The 16,433-nt window shown below is 38.3% G+C and overlaps 1 protein-coding gene across 1 annotated transcript in view; it reads left to right on the plus strand.

Moving 5' to 3' along the window:
- Window positions 1–15,602, plus strand: part of pdlim5b (PDZ and LIM domain 5b) — an 84,138-nt gene extending 68,536 nt beyond the window's left edge. Inside the window, exons 9-13 of the mRNA XM_081353832.1 lie at window positions 330–516; window positions 5,043–5,223; window positions 7,596–7,716; window positions 11,299–11,414; window positions 14,322–15,602. Of these exons, the coding sequence (XP_081209958.1) occupies window positions 330–516; window positions 5,043–5,223; window positions 7,596–7,716; window positions 11,299–11,414; window positions 14,322–14,411 (695 nt within the window). The 3' untranslated portion in view covers window positions 14,412–15,602. The remainder of the gene's footprint in view (window positions 1–329; window positions 517–5,042; window positions 5,224–7,595; window positions 7,717–11,298; window positions 11,415–14,321) is intronic.
- Window positions 15,603–16,433: the final 831 nt, after the last annotated feature.

Consider the following 16,433-nt stretch of genomic DNA (forward strand, 5'->3'; position numbering starts at 1 on the left):
GCTTGTCCTTCCACTCCCTGAAACGGCCGGTTATTTAGCCAGGTGTCTCCTCCAGTTCTGGGAATGTTGTTTTTTTTTTTCTCCCGTCCTGAGTAAATCGATCCATTGTTTTTGGTGTGGATGTCCCGTTCGCAGATGGTCCGGCGAGAAGAGATAGAGTTCATATATCTTAACTAGAACTTTCCATCACCTTCGGTCACGCTACACGGCCGCGCACAAAACCGGCCGATCTCATTACCCGTTTTGGTCTTGCGTAACACAGGCGCTGTTGTGGGTGAAGTTCAGGGAGGGGTCGCACAGATTGAAATCTCTTTCTCTTTGATTATTAGGGCTTCCTAAAGCAGGTGCACCTGCGCCTCAGACGGGACGGGTCAGCAAAGGCCCCGCGAAGGGACCGGATCGACCCAAACCTCAAGCTCATCCCAGTGACCAGGACGATTCGCTGGTGCAGAGAGCCGAACACATCCCAGCGGGAACACGGACACCCATGTGCGCTCACTGCAACATGGTCATCAGGTCAGATGCACATTTAAATTTAGATGCATATATTTAAAAGATGCATGCATATTTATGCTTGTTTTAATTAGTTATTCATGCCAGGGTTGGAAGCATCCTTAAAATAGGTACAGGTCATTTAGGTATGCATTTATATGTGTATAAATTTACAGTATTAGCTTTATTCTATGATTTTATTTTATTTTATTTTATTTTATTTTATTTTATTTTATTTTATTTTATTTTATTTTATTTTATTTTATTTTATTATTTTATTTTATTTTATTTTATTTTATAGAAAAGCCTTTCTGGGGACCCGAGACGCAAATTAGCTTATGCTATACTCTTGATGTGCAATACATATTTTCCAGCTTTCGACTGGAATCGTGTTTTTTGGAATCGTGTCCTTACAAAAATAAACTTTTATAAATAAGATAAATAAAACATGCACTTCTCCATCATGAGACTCCTCAAACAACACAGTGATGTTGAATGTAGAGATGCATTTCTAAGATAATGCAACATGGTCATCAGGTCAGACACACATGCACTTCTGCACACATGCACTCCTCAAACTGTGATATTAATCAAGTTTAAGTTTAAAGTTTGTTTTATTTCTAAAGCACATTTAAAAGCAGCAAGCACAGCTGACCAAACTGCTGAACAACAAAAAACGAAGAGAAACAGGGCAAACCACAGTGATATTGAATGCATAGAGATGCACTGATATTACATTTCTCCGCCGATACCGATAGCCGATTATTCAGAATGGTATCGGTCGTTACCGATAGTTAGATTTTTCTTAAGAAAAAAAAATCTCTCCCAAATAATGCTGCAAACTATACAGGGAACCCTCTCATTTAGTACACTATATTGGTTTGAAGGAATTGGTTAGAGGAAATTGTGTGACTGATTAATGAGATGACGTGCAATCACAATGATTGTTGTGCGATGAATCATCTCCGACAATGTGTTGAATCAATGAACCTTTTTAAGCAGAAGTGTAGAAGTTTCTCTCACTATTTTACCTCTATAGATGTTTTAAGTGTAGAAGTTTCTCGCACTATTTTACCTCTATAGATGTTTTAAGAACTTAAAGTCCCCCTGTGGAGTAAATCCAATTTTTTATGTTTTTTATGTCTATGTGGTGTTTTTAATATGTGGTGATGTGCAAGTGTATATTATGAGAAACTGAAACAGTTTTTTTTACCTTTGATGCATGTTAACCTGTTGTAGGAGACTCCAAAACAACATTAGGACACTTTAAAATAGCATAATAGGGGCACTTTAAAACCACAGTGAACCAAAGACAGTCTCAAAAACATGGTTTATATGTAACTGTTATCTGAATGTTGCAGAAAAGCACTTTCTGATATTATTCACACAATAGATCATTTATTCAATCACAGATGAGCTCATCTAAATAATATTCACTCCAGGTCCATTTTATCAGCTCAAAGCACTGAAGACTCATGTTGATACTTTATAAGGTTTCTGAACTTCATACTTGATAACAAGTCCTTTGTGAAAAATGTTACATTGTTTGTGTGGGTGAGGGATTTAAGAGGACTTCTTTAGGGACTTTACAGTTTAAAATGAACAAGAATAAATTTGAGTATTTATTTTCAATTATAATACATTTTTCTGTTATTATTATTTTGTTATTATGTTATAAACATAGGGTATTTATTAATTTTATTAATTAATGTAAACTAGCATTCAAAAGTTTGTGGCCAGTAAGATGTTCTGCTCACCAAAGCTGTATTTATTTAATCAAAATACAGAAAAAACGGTAACATTTTTACTAAAAGTTAAAATAAATGTTTTCTTTGTGAATATCTAGTAAAGTGTAATTTATTCCTGTGATCAAAGCTGAATGTTCAGCATCATTACTCCAGTCTTCAGTGTCACATGATCCTTCAGAAATCACTCTAATATGATGATTTGATGCTCAAGAAACATTTATGATTATTATCAGTTGAAAACAGTTATATTTGTTTGGAAAACGTGATGCATTTTATTTTTCAGGATTCTTTGATGAATAGAAAGTTCAGAAGAACAGCATTTATTTGAAAACAAATCTTTTGTAACATTATAAAAGCCTTCACTGTCACTTTTGATCAATTTAATGCATCCTTGCTGAATAAAAGTATTAGTTTCTTTACCCCAAACTTTTGAACGGTTGTGTTACATTGTTACATTTGTTGTAACCTTGAAAGAGACTTAAGAAAACACGTTTTGCTGAGATCAAATGCTATAATTCATGGTTTGAAGCAGCTCAGAGTTGAAGATAATGTCGGTGTGAAGTTGAATTAGCAGAGAAAGAAGCGTGTGACAGATTTGTGGTGACAGTGAGGCTCTTCGTGGTTCAGGATCTCAGACTCCTTCAGCTCGACCCCAGAGATCGCGAGCGAGTGTCGGTATCTGTTACACAGACTGCCAGACTCCTGCCGAAACACCCGTGACATCCAAGCTTAAAATCTCCGTTTTCTGCATTTGATATCGCCGCTGTCTGTTGTTTTCCCTCCCAGCTAATCATCCGATTTGTAACCCGCATCCCCGCTGCCGTCCTCACGTTACCCTGAACTGAACCCTTCACATCACATCTACACATCGACTCGCTCAAAGCGGCTGTTTAACAGTGTCAGGACAGACAAACCGGGAAATCAAACATTCTTAGAGCAGAAAATCTGTTATTTTTGTTTTATTAGGCATAAAACAGTACAATAAGGTCCCATTAGTTAATGCATGAATTACCAATGAGCAATACATTCGTTAGAGTATTTATTAATCTTAGTTAGCATTGGTTAAAGTCCCCCTGTGGTGAAAATCCAGCTTTTAATGTTGTTTATGTGTCTATGTGGTGTTTTTAATATGCTTTAAGACAAACCATGTGTAAATTCATAAGTCGACAGCATTGCTGAGTATTTCCTCCTTAAAACTGCAGTGAACCAAAGACAGTCTCAAAAACACGCTTTGAAATCGCTGGTGTTTCTGACGTCACAAACTACCTTTTAACCAATCAGATCAACGTGTGATCGTCAACCAGTGGATCTCTGAGCTGAGTGAGTGAGTGAGTGGAGGCGGGGCTCACTTGCATATTCATAGAACCGTGCATACTAAATGAGGCAAGGGTGTCGAGAGTTACATTCAAGATATTAAGGCGCAAAGAATTTATTCTGAATCCGATCACAAATGTCAAATCAATTTTCTAAATATTAATTGATAACGTAATGTTGACGGAAAGGCGCCTGGACAGTCTGTGGCGTGCAGCTGTGCACATAACAGAGACACATGATGGAAATCCGACCGCCGCCCTCTGCGTTAAAATCTAGCGTAACTTTGAGTTTATGAAGTTGAAGGGAAAAAGGACCTGGAGCCTCACTTTATGCAAGTAGAGATCCAGACTGCGACCAAATGGGCGACAAGAGGTGCGACCACCACGTTGTGCAATTGATAAGAGCTGCAACTTGTGTTACATACGATACGAGAAACGTCAAACGAAACGAAAGTTACAAACACGCGCTATTCGTTTGAGCTTCCGCGCAACGCAAGCTCAGAACAGGTTTACTCGTGGGCCGATCTCAATCACGCGATACTGTTATTACACAGCGCTGGGAGATCCAGTGAGAAAGTGTTCAAATTCACCGCAGAATTAATAATATCGCAGCGAGATCTGGAAGCATTCAAATTCGGCGCAGAATTCTGTTATAAACCACACGTGTCAGATCAAACAGCGCTGACGTGCAAACCAGGACAACCTTACAAGCTTTCGACCAACTCGGAAAGGCAAAGCGTATTACAAACTCTATCGCAACATTTATTGCCAAATCACTTCCATTTGTTTAATTAATAAAATATATTGGAAGTAAATTCATTATGGATCATTACAACTACTTTGCTTTAAAAGTAAAGTAAAAATGTAGTCACACAGTGAGAAACAAATCTGTATAGGAAAAAAGATGCGTCGATAATCGTTTTATCATCGCATCGCAGCCCTCAGAATCGTAATCGAATCGTGAGGTGCCTAGAGATTCCCACCCCTAATATTGTTTATTATTAGTTCATTATAATAAGGTTTCATTTGTTAACATTAGTTAAAGTGTTTCCTTTTTTTTATGGTGGATGAAGCGTTATTGTAGTCAATGAGATACTATTATAGTTTTTATACATTTTTTGAATTATTTTATTTTTACATTTTCCTTTTTAATTTAGATTTAGTAGTTTTGGCATGTTTTTAAATGCCTAAAGTTTTTATACATTTTTATTTCTGTATTCAGTGTAGTTATTTGAGTATAATCAGTATTTATTAGTGTAGTATTAAGTATTAAATTGAACTAAATTTAAATGAGAAATGTAGCTGAAATAATAGTTTTTTTTTTTATGCATTGCACATTGAGAGTATAGCATAAGCTAATGTGCGTCTCAGGTCCCTATATATATATATACATATACACACTAATCATAGAATAAAGCTAATACAGCATGTCATTTATACATTTATATCTGTCCTGTTTGTTGTTGAATAAGCGTCGGGTGTTTTGCAGGGGTCCGTTCCTGGTGGCCATGGGCAAATCGTGGCACAATGAGGAGTTCAGCTGTTCTCACTGCCATCGCTCGCTGGCAGACGTGGGCTTCGTGGAGGAGCGCGGGTCCGTTTACTGCGAGCGCTGTTACGAGCAGTTTCTGGCCCCGACATGCTCCCGCTGCCAGCAGAAGGTGCTCGGGGTGAGTGACACAACAGACACTAACTGAGTCTATGATTGCTCATATTCCCAACTGTATGTTTAAAAGTGTGTGCGTGTCATCCTACATGTTTGTGAATGATTCTTCAAACTGTGTCTTGTTGGGCAGTAATTGGCTTAAATCAGTGACACTACAGCTTAAATGCATTTCAGTGACATTGGGCCCTATCTTGCACACAGCGCAATTGACTTTGTACATGACGCATGTATCATTCCTATTTTGCACCGAACGCACAGCGGACTTTTCCCTCCACAGACGCACGTCAGTAAATTAGGGAATGAACTTGCGCTCCCGGGGGCGGTTCAGCGAAAAGAGGAGCCGTGTTCCGGCGCAAACGTTCCCTGGTGCTATTTTGCAGTTTCAGAAAACAATTCCGCCTCTGACCAGGAGAAACCTCGTCTAAAGTCAGTGGCGCATTATTCAGATGCTATTTTAAGGGTGCATGCTTTGGCCATAATGTAGCGTGTGCACAACACACACACACTTTGCTTCACTCATCTACACAGACGCAGCAGTTTTCATTTTTGCAAACCATACGCAATTACAAGGAAAAATATTCCACACGAGGGAAATCATTGTTGTGTCCATGAAGATGTGAGAAAATAGGCATGAATCTAGCTTACACATTTACCCAAATTATTATATGCCTGTTTAACCGAAGCTAATTTGGGTGTGTTTCTCCATCCCCAATGTCACTTCTCTGTGTTTTACGGCCCTGACGAGAACATCGCTCTCCTCGGCTGTGAACCGCTACTGGCAAATCCGCCGTTATAATAGCAATCCGCCATGGAACAAGCGTGCCTGCTCTTAAAGGGAATGTGAGATGATGCTCTGATTGGTTTATTGCACGTTACACCCAAACCACACCTATGAGTAATGAGATCTGCCCACAAAGTTACTTATTTTATATATATATATATATATATATATATATATATATATATATATATATATATATATATATATATATATATATATATATATAATGTATATGTGTGTGTGTGTGTGTGTATGTATGTATAAATTATTTATAAAATTTAGATTTTTTTTATTCATTTTTTTTATTTAAATATTAAATTACATAGAAATATGTAAATATTGTATACATGTGTATATATGTATATAATTTTTAAATATAGTATATTATTTCAAATCACACACATAATAAAAGGAAATATAAAATCTATTAATTTATTAACCAAATAAATATTTAACAAAAATATATATGTTCAAGTTTGAAGCTGTTAACAGTTCATCGTAGTTCTTTTTATTAAAAAAAAAAAAAAAATCTATATATGCAAAATACGATAGGGTTTATCGCAACCAGCTCACTTTTACAGGTAAATAGTACCTGTAAATAGTTTCAGTGTAGTTTTGCTTCAGTTTTTTTAGTAGGCGGTTCATCACAACTTAACTAGTTTGAGTTTTGCTGCGTCGTCCGTCCACTTCTCCTCCCCTCGTTCTGTCTGTTCTCACCTCTGTGATTCTTTCCCTTTAAAGCTTCATTCCTTCATCATTCCCAGCCTCCCCCTCCTCTGCTCTCTCTGAGAGTGTGGGACTGTGGGAACGAGCTTTAATCGGGATCATAAGGTCTGGTAAAGCTGGCACCGGCTGCTCAGATGTGTGACAATTAGCACTGGCTGTGTCGCATCGGCTTTAGTGGGCTTCAGAACCGCTTCACTCGCATAATAAGCGAATGAGGGAAAACCTGTGCTTTTTTTGTGCTGGATGTATTTAATATTCAACAATATTATTGCTCTGCCTGCATTGACACCATTATATGAGAACTGAACTGAGCTGGACGATGACATCACTGTTTTCTCCAGAGCGGCTATATTAATGAACTAAATTAATAACCTTTTTACAACAAAAATGAAACATCACTGAAATGACTTAAGCTGGACTGTGACGCAATTTTCTTCTGAATTTTAAAAAAAAATATATTTTATCATTTATTTTTTACAAAATAAATTTGTGTATGTATAATTCTAAAATATATTAATAATAATTATAAAATATTATAGCTAATAGCTAATTATGCTAAAATTAAAACATTTAATTCATTTTTTTACACACACACATATATATATATAATTTGATTGCTTATAAAAGGTTACTAAGATAGATTAAATATTTTATTTACTTATTTGCACATTATGTGACCATTAACAGACATCAGAGAACTGTGAACATGTAAATGTGGTGTTAAAATCTCAGTAATAATTTAACTGTCTTAACTGGTTTGGCTGACAAAGTCTGTGATTTGCTCAGTAAGTAGCCAAAGTGTTTGTAGTTGTAGCAACGAGTCGTTGTTTCACAGAGAGAGTTTAATGTGCTGTTTCATCTGCTAACAGGAGGTCATCAACGCCCTGAAGCAGACCTGGCATGTGCAGTGCTTTCTGTGCGCCTCCTGCCAGCAGCCGATCCGCAACAACACCTTCCACCTGGAGGACGGGCAGCCGTACTGCGAGACGGGTGAGTGTTACCCATGTACCCCTCCGTTAACCATACACCCCTCCATTAACCATACACCCCTCCGTTAACCATACACCCCTCCGTTACCCATGCACCCCTCCGTTACCTATACACCCCTCAGTTACCCATGCACCCCTCCGTTACCTATACACCCCTCAGTTACCCATGCACCCCTCCGTTACCTATACACCCCTCAGTTACCCATGCACCCCTCCGTTACCTATACACCCCTCAGTTACCCATAAACCCTTACCCATAAACCCCACCGTTACCCATACACCCCTCAGTTACCCATACACCCCTCAGTTACCCATACACCCCTCCGTTACCTATACACCCCTCAGTTACCCATGCACCCCTCCGTTACCTATACACCCCTCAGTTACCCATAAACCCTTACCCATAAACCCCACCGTTACCCATACACCCCTCCGTTACCCATACACACCTCCATTACCCATACACCCCTCCGTTACCCATACACCCCTCCGTTAACCATACACCCCTCCGTTACCCATACACACCTCCGTTACCCATACACCCCATCGTTACCCATACACCCCACCGTTACCCATAAACCCCACCGTTACCCATACACCCCTCCACTACCCATACACCCCTCCGTTACCCATACACCCCTCAGTTACCCATAAACCCCACCGTTACCCAAGCACCACTCCGTTACCCATACACCCCTCCGCTACCCATACACCCCTCCGCTACCCATAAACCCCACCGCTACCCATACACCCCTCCGTTACCCATACACCCCTCCGTTACCCATAAACCCCACCGTTACCCATAAACCCCACCGTTACCAATACACCCGTCCACTACCCATACACCCCTCCGTTACCCATACACCCCTCCATTACCCATACACCCCTCCGCTACCCATACACCCCTCAGTTACCCATAAACCCCACCGTTACCCATGCACCCCTCCGTTACCCATGCACCCCTCCGTTACCCATGCACCCCTCCGCTACCCATGCACCCCTCAGTTACCCATAAACCCCTCCGTTACCCAAGCACCCCTCCGTTACCCAAGCCCCCCTCCGTTACCCAAGCACCCCTCCGTTACCCAAGCACCCCTCCGTTACCCAAGCACCCCTCCGTTACCCAAGCACCCCTCCGTTACCCATGCACCCCTTCGCTACCCATACACCCCTCAGTTACCCATAAACCCCTCAGTTACCCATAAACCCCTCCGTTACCCATACACCCCTCCGTTACCCATACACCCCTCCGCTACCCATACACCCCACCGCTACCCATACACCCCTCCGCTACCCATAAACCCCAGCGCTACCCTTACACCCCTCCGCTACCCATACACCCCTCCGTTACCCATACACCCCTCAGTTACCCATACACCCCTCCGTTACCCATACACCCCACCGCTACCCATACACCCCTCCGCTACCCATACACCCCTCAGTTACCCATACACCCCTCAGTTACCCATACACCCCTCCGTTACCCATACACCCCTCCGCTACCCATAAACCCCACCGCTACCCATACACCCCTCAGTTACCCATACACCCGTCAGTTTTCCATAAACCCCACCGTTACCCATACACCCCTCCGTTACCCACTCCACAAGAGCAACACTTGACGATGTATGACGTAGATGTAGGAGTAGCGCAAGCTTTGACGCCTCTCGCGGTTCAAACACACAGTGCTGGGCAACCGCGCTCGTCATTACGTTGTGCGTCAGGTTTGTCTTTCACCGTTAATCGATGCGTACGGCCGTCTGCCGGAAGCTAGTTATTTTAGTTGATAAAGTTTTAAATATGGATATTTTCTTTTACGAACGAGCTTCAATTCAGAAGGCCTAACCCGCCAGAGCCTGTGGAGCACTTTTATGATGGATAGATGCACTTTTATGATGGACAGATGCACTTTTATGATGGATAGATGCACTTTTATGATGGATAGATGCACTTTTATCATGGATAGATGCACTTTTATCATGAATAGATGCACATTTATGATGGATAGATGCACATTTATGATGGATAGATGCACTTTTATGATGGATAGATGCACTTTTATCATGGATAGATGCACATTTATGATGGATAGAGGCACTTTTATCATGATAGATGCACATTTATGATGGATAGATGCACTTTTATCATGGATAGATGCACTTTTATCATGGATAGAGGCACTTTTATCATGGATGGATGATCTTTGATGGACTTATATATATACCCATTCACTCCCATTATAAAGCTTGGAAGAGCCAGGACATTTTTTAATATAACTCCAATTGTATTTGTCTGAAAGAAGAATGTCATATACACCTAATATGATTTCAGGGTGAGTAAATCATGGGCTAATTTTCAGTGAACCATCCCTTTAAACACTCACTGATCTTTACAGGTTATAAGAGAACCGTAAAAACTTTACTACCCTTGTCATGGTTTACTGCTAACTAGGGTGGTAGAGCGTTTTTATTTTGGGAACTTTAAACATAAATTGTTCCTTAATATTTCAAGCCGAAGAAAAGGTAGTGATTCATATAATACAAACAATATAAACAAATATCTACACTTTCTTAAATCCACATACTTGAGATGCACAATGAGAAATTGATCAAGAGGAAGTGAGTTTTTGCTTAAAACACGAGTAAATATCTGCCATATTTACAGGAAAAACATGTTTTCAGACCCCATTGGCAGACATAATAGTTTGTCATTATGTAAAGCCAAAGAAATCGCCACCCGCTTCACTGCGATTTATTAACAAGAAGATTCTTTCCTGTTGAGTTGATACACAAATGACACTGAACGATTCATTCACGAATCAGACTGATTCAGTCGCTGCTGTTCTTGAGTCAACGACTCACCGATTCACTGATCCGGTCAAAATGAGTCATGAATATCGTTTGAACTTGATGGCGTGAAAAGTAAGTTACTAATGTCGAATTTTAGTATTGATTATTGTAAATTAAATCATATTTAGTTCATGACTGTCAGTTATTTGTAAAGTAAATCTGCTTTAAAAAGGGAAAACTGTTAAAGCCGTTGAATGTCAAGTCAGATTTATTTCTATAGTGCTTTATACAATACAGATTGTTTCAAAGCAGCTCTACAGTAATAAGCAGGAAAATAACAGTGTTAATATTGCAAAATTCATCAATTATGAAACAACATGAATAGAATAAATAATAAACATTCTTATAAATAACTTACAGGTTTGATTGTATGAAGCCTGATGTATTTCAGGTTTTTCTGTGTATCTGTTTTACTCCACCTGTTTTTGTTCTGTTTAGGTACATAAGGTTGTTTTGAGGATGTATTATGTTTTATACATTTCAGGGTTTTGTTCTACAATAATCCTGCCTTGTCAAATTCTAAATAAAACTAAACTAAACTAAATTTCTTCATCGATCAGTAATTTTTACATTTAATACTTAAGTACATTAAAAAACAAGAACTGAAAATGTGTACTTGTGCTTCTACTGAGACTGTATGTGCTTGATTTGTGTCCCACTGCAGATGATCCATCAGTGAACATTCACCAGATGAACAGTATGACTGATTCTGTCCTGTTTTCTGATTGCTTTAGATTACTACACCCTCTTCGGCACCGGCTGTCACGGATGTGACTTTCCCATCGAAGCGGGCGACAAGTTCCTGGATGCGCTGGGGTTCACCTGGCACGACACCTGCTTTGTGTGTGCGGTACGTGTGTGTGTGTGTGTGTGTGTGTGCAGAAACACCAGGAATACACACTTCTAAAGCAGGGTTTGAAATGCACTTTTTCACTCACCAGCCAATTTGGCTACTAAATTAAGTTACCGGCCATTCAGGACTTCTACTAGCCAAAAAATAAACCGATTAACTTCATCACAGTATATATATGAAGAGTTCAGATGCAAAAGCCTCTAAGTGCCATCTGAAATTTTCTTCTAGAATGATCATTTTTATCAAGCTTGTATATTTAAGTTCAGTAATTTCACTTAAATGCAATGAAGATTACCTATTAATTGTCATTTAAGTGAAATGAGGCTTTTGCATCTGAACTTGCATCTGAACTTTTGATATGAGCAGATTCTGCGCAATACGCTGTGTTTAATATATCATGATGATGATGAGTTGAGTGCAGATTTGTCTGACACGAACTTCCCCAGCAAAGTGAGTAAATATAATTTTTAACCCGCCACTGTTGACTTTTACCTGCATTTGGCGGGTGTTCATTGCAAACGCTGGTATAAAGGGAGTTTGATAGACACCAAACACAGACGACTGACTGGCTGCACTGTGTTTACTGTTGCAGAAATGCATTTGGCAGATGCTTTCATCCAAAGCAACATTCTAGCTGAGCATTTGATCAAGCATTTCTTCACTGCAAAAAGTGCAGTTTTCCAGTACGATTATCTGAACATGGAGAAGCACAATGACTTGAGATATACAAGTCTTGTTATCTGCCAGTGCGGTCAGAGAAATCAACTCAGTTCAAAGGTAAACAAGTGGATTTTTCTGACTCCATTGGCAGATATTTGTTCTGACATAAATTACATATTTAAATGTTTTTTTTCTTCGAAAAATAGTTCTTTATGCCTTAAAATAGCTTGAATGTAACTACAAAAAAAAAAACTTCAAAAAAACAATGTTACATTTTTCACAAAGGACTTGTTATCCAGTATGAAGTTCAGAAACCTTATAAAGTATCAACATGAGTCTTCAATGTTTTGAGCTGATGAAATAAATAAATTCTCTATTGTGTGAATAATATCAGAAAGTGAATTTCTGCAACATTCAGGTAACAGTTTTCACACACCACACTATGTTTCTGCTTTATTTGGAGCTGCTTTTGGGATTGTTACAAAAAATGTTGTTGACAATAAATAATTTCTTAAAGTCGCCCTGTAGTTAATAATTTTATCCCTTAAAACTCATCTTTGATCACCAAATTGACACATTTAAATGTTTTTTTCTTGGAAAAAAAATTCTTCATGTCTTAAAATATCTTGAATGTAACTCGACACCCTCGCCTCATTTAGTATGCGCGGTTCTATGAATATGCAAATGAGCCCCGCCTCCACTCACTAACTCAGCTCAGAGATCCACTGGTTGACGATCACACGTTGATCTGATTGGTTACAAGGTAGTTTGTGACGTCAGAAACACCAGCGATTTCAAAGCGTGTTTTTGAGACTGTCTTTGGTTCACTGCAGTTTTAAGGAGGAAATACTCAGCAATGCTGTCGACTAGGGCTGGGCGATAAAATGATAACGATAATTATCGCGATATAATTTTTCTTGATAAAACGATATCAAGAGTTCGATAAATGTTCGATAATGTTTATGCGCCAAAAGCGGAACGAAACTCATTTGAACCGCGCGGCACACGGACCATTTATCCGCTCGGCTCAAAGTCCAAACGGCAGCGCGAGCGCGAGCTCACTAAAGTTAGAGCAGATGCGTTTACTCTGATCGCTCTCGGTCACGAAATCCAGTGAGAAGCGAGAAAGCGAGAAGCGAGATTTCAGTGAGAAATCCATTGAATTCAGCGAAGAATACAAATGTCTCAGTGATTTAAACCAGCTTAAAGGCAGATGAAACAGCGCTGACAAACTGTGCGCAACGATACAGTCTGAAGGCTTTTCCGTCTACAAATTCCCATCATTTACCATGGATTTACTGTTAGCCTAGTAATATGAACTGCACCATGAAATGTAGGATATACATATTGAATTGTATTATATTATTAATGTAGACAATGTATTAAAGGACTAATGGAATATAATTACAGTATTTAATAATGTATTTAGACTACTGTTTTTCATACAAATACCATAGAAACCATAAAGTTACATTTTGCCATGATAGTGAGGTGCTATAGGGTATGCCTGGTTTCATCTGTGGTTATCATGATCTAAATGCATGATACTGGATGACCAATGGTTAAGTTTAATAAAACTCAAACAGTCAGAATAGTACATTTTACCCCCCAAAAAATTAGCACATGCAGAAACTAAGAAATTGTCCAATAAATATATTTATTTTGTTAAGGAAAAATGACAAATGTTTGAATGTTCTGACAATAAAGAGTAGTTTAAAACCACAATTAACGCTCTGGTTTCTACAACTTTCACTTAGGAGCAAAAATCTGCCTTTAAACTTTAAAGAAATAAAGATTTGACTTTTATCGTGATAATTATCGATATCGACTGATATAAAAAAAAATATCGTGATTTTTTTTTTGGCCATATCGCCCAGCCCTAGTGTCGACTTATGAATTTATACAAGAATGCAATTATCTGATCTCTCTTCTTACTGCTTTAATTGGATATTAAAATGTCCGGTTACAAACACAAATGTTGGTGAAAATACTCTTTTGTAAATCTTTGCACTCTTTCAGTAGATCTAGTGACGTGTGACTGGTTTTGAGTCCTGATTTCTCTCTCTCTCTCTCTCTCTCTCTCTCTCTCTCTCTCTCTCTCTCTCTCTCTCTCTCTCTCTCTCTCTCTCTCTCTCTCTCTCTCTCTCTCTCTCTCTCTCTCTCTCTCTCTCTCTCTCTCTCTCTCTCTCTCTCTCTCTCTCTCTCTCTCTCTCTCTGTCTGTCTCTGTGTCTCTCGTCCTGTAGGTGTGCAGCACGAGTCTAGAGGGTCAGACCTTCTTCTCCAAGAAAGACAAGCCCTTATGTAAGAAACACGCTCACACGGTCCAGTTCTGAGCGCTCGTGCTGAACGGCGGAGTGAACGCCTCGCCTCGCTGGTCATCTTTTACAGTCGCCAGATTTATTTTAGTATGTGAATGTTTCTGCTAAGAGATATATTTGCCTTGATTTTCCTCAACAACAAAAAAAGCATCAGAAAGAGACACATTTACAGCAGAGTTTATAGAATACTGATTTAAATAATGTTACACTGCAAAAAAAAAAAAAAAAAAAGTATTTTCGTCTTGTTTTCAAGGTTCAAATATCTAAACATTCATCATTTAAGATACATTTGCTTGTACATTGATAAAGTAAAATGACTGAAGTCTCGTTTTTGAAAAATGTTCGGACACTTTTTTTCTTTGAAAAATATTTCTACATGCCTTAAAATAGCTCGTATTAAAATAATTCGTATTTTAATTATAAACTTACTTTGAACTTTTTTGAAAACAAGTCTTAATTGCTTCTCCAGTAAATGCATTTAATACATTTAAGAATGTTTAGATATTTGCACTGAATAAAAAAATAAAATTTCCAGCTGTTTTTGAAGATCATCATAAAGCTTGAGATCAGATGCTGTTTTACTGCAGTATTTCAGCTTCATTCTTCAATGTTCAGTGTTGCATTGTGGATGTTTTTGTATGAGTATCATGTGATTTATTGAGTGTCATTTCCAGCATTACAGAAGTTCCACAGGTATTTAAAGAGCAGTTGACTCCGTGATGATATATTTGTTCAACTTCTCACATGAAATCACTGGTGGATCGGTATAAAGCGTTTGGATTCTCGTCTCCTGCGCCCCGCTGCAGTTCGACACACAGAGCTCTATTTATGCAGGTATATTTATTGAGGCAGGAGCGATGATGATTTCTGGGGCTTTCCAGGGGCTCTGCACATATTTTACAGCACAGAACGGTGATATTTAATGTTTTACGTGTTATTTCTGTGCTCCATCTGTCTGTGTACGGTTTGTGGGATATCTGATCGTTGTAAGTGCCTTGATTAAAACTTTTGTTTGTGCTCAAATTATGATTAATATAGAGAAACATTTCATTTTTCTTATTTCTGTTTTATAGTATTTAGCTCTTGTTTTTAAGCTAATATGGGTTGGTGGTTCATGTGCATCTTCATTCTCATTCTTGATGTTGTAGTTTTCTGTAATACATTATTATGAGACGGGATGAATAATAAAACACTGTTCTTATCAAAGTCTTGTAGTGTGATTAATTCATTTGAAGCACTAAAATTATTAACTGGAAATAACTAAAACTGAAATAAAAATAAATGAAACCTAAATAGCAATATTAAAAAGAGGAGGAAAATAACGAATAACATGAAAATGAAACAGAAAATATAAAATATAATTCTGTTTTAAAATATTAAATAAGACCTAAAATAACAGAACACTTTGAGCCTCAGAACACATTGACATTGACATCACTAATATAAATGCTTTAATAATGAGTGTCGTTTGCGGGATCCTTTGGTTTCCCAGATCCCGAACCATCACACCACCGCAACCACACGTCCTGTGCTCCCGTTTCATAGGATAGCAGATTATTTTCAGTCACTGCGAAATGGATCTTAGCAAACGCTCTCCTCCTTCCAGTAATGACTGAATTTGCCAGCAGATTGCTATGAATGTTTAAAAATGGCATTAACAAAAACCTTTTGGACATGTATACTAACTTTTGACTATAAAAAGAGAAACTCAAATCCATTACATTGAGTGAAAAGACTTGTGAAGTGTCACATATGCCCGTTTCCACTGAGGAGAATAACTATAACGATAAAGATATAGTTCTAAGTAGGCTATAGGCTAATATATCCTCAGAATTACGAGATATAAACTCCCAATTGTGAGGAAAAAAAGTCAGAATAATGATAAAGTTGTGAATTGTGTGAAAAGTTGTCAAAATTGTGAGATAAATTCGCGAATCAAATCAGTCAGAATCATAAAAAAGTCAGAATAACGATAAAAAAAAGTCGCAAATCAAATCAGAAAAAAATATGAATTGCGAGGAAAAAGAATTATGAGAT

Source organism: Scardinius erythrophthalmus (genome assembly GCF_964197995.2).
Source record: "Scardinius erythrophthalmus genome assembly, chromosome: 23".
NCBI lineage: Eukaryota > Metazoa > Chordata > Actinopteri > Cypriniformes > Leuciscidae > Scardinius > Scardinius erythrophthalmus.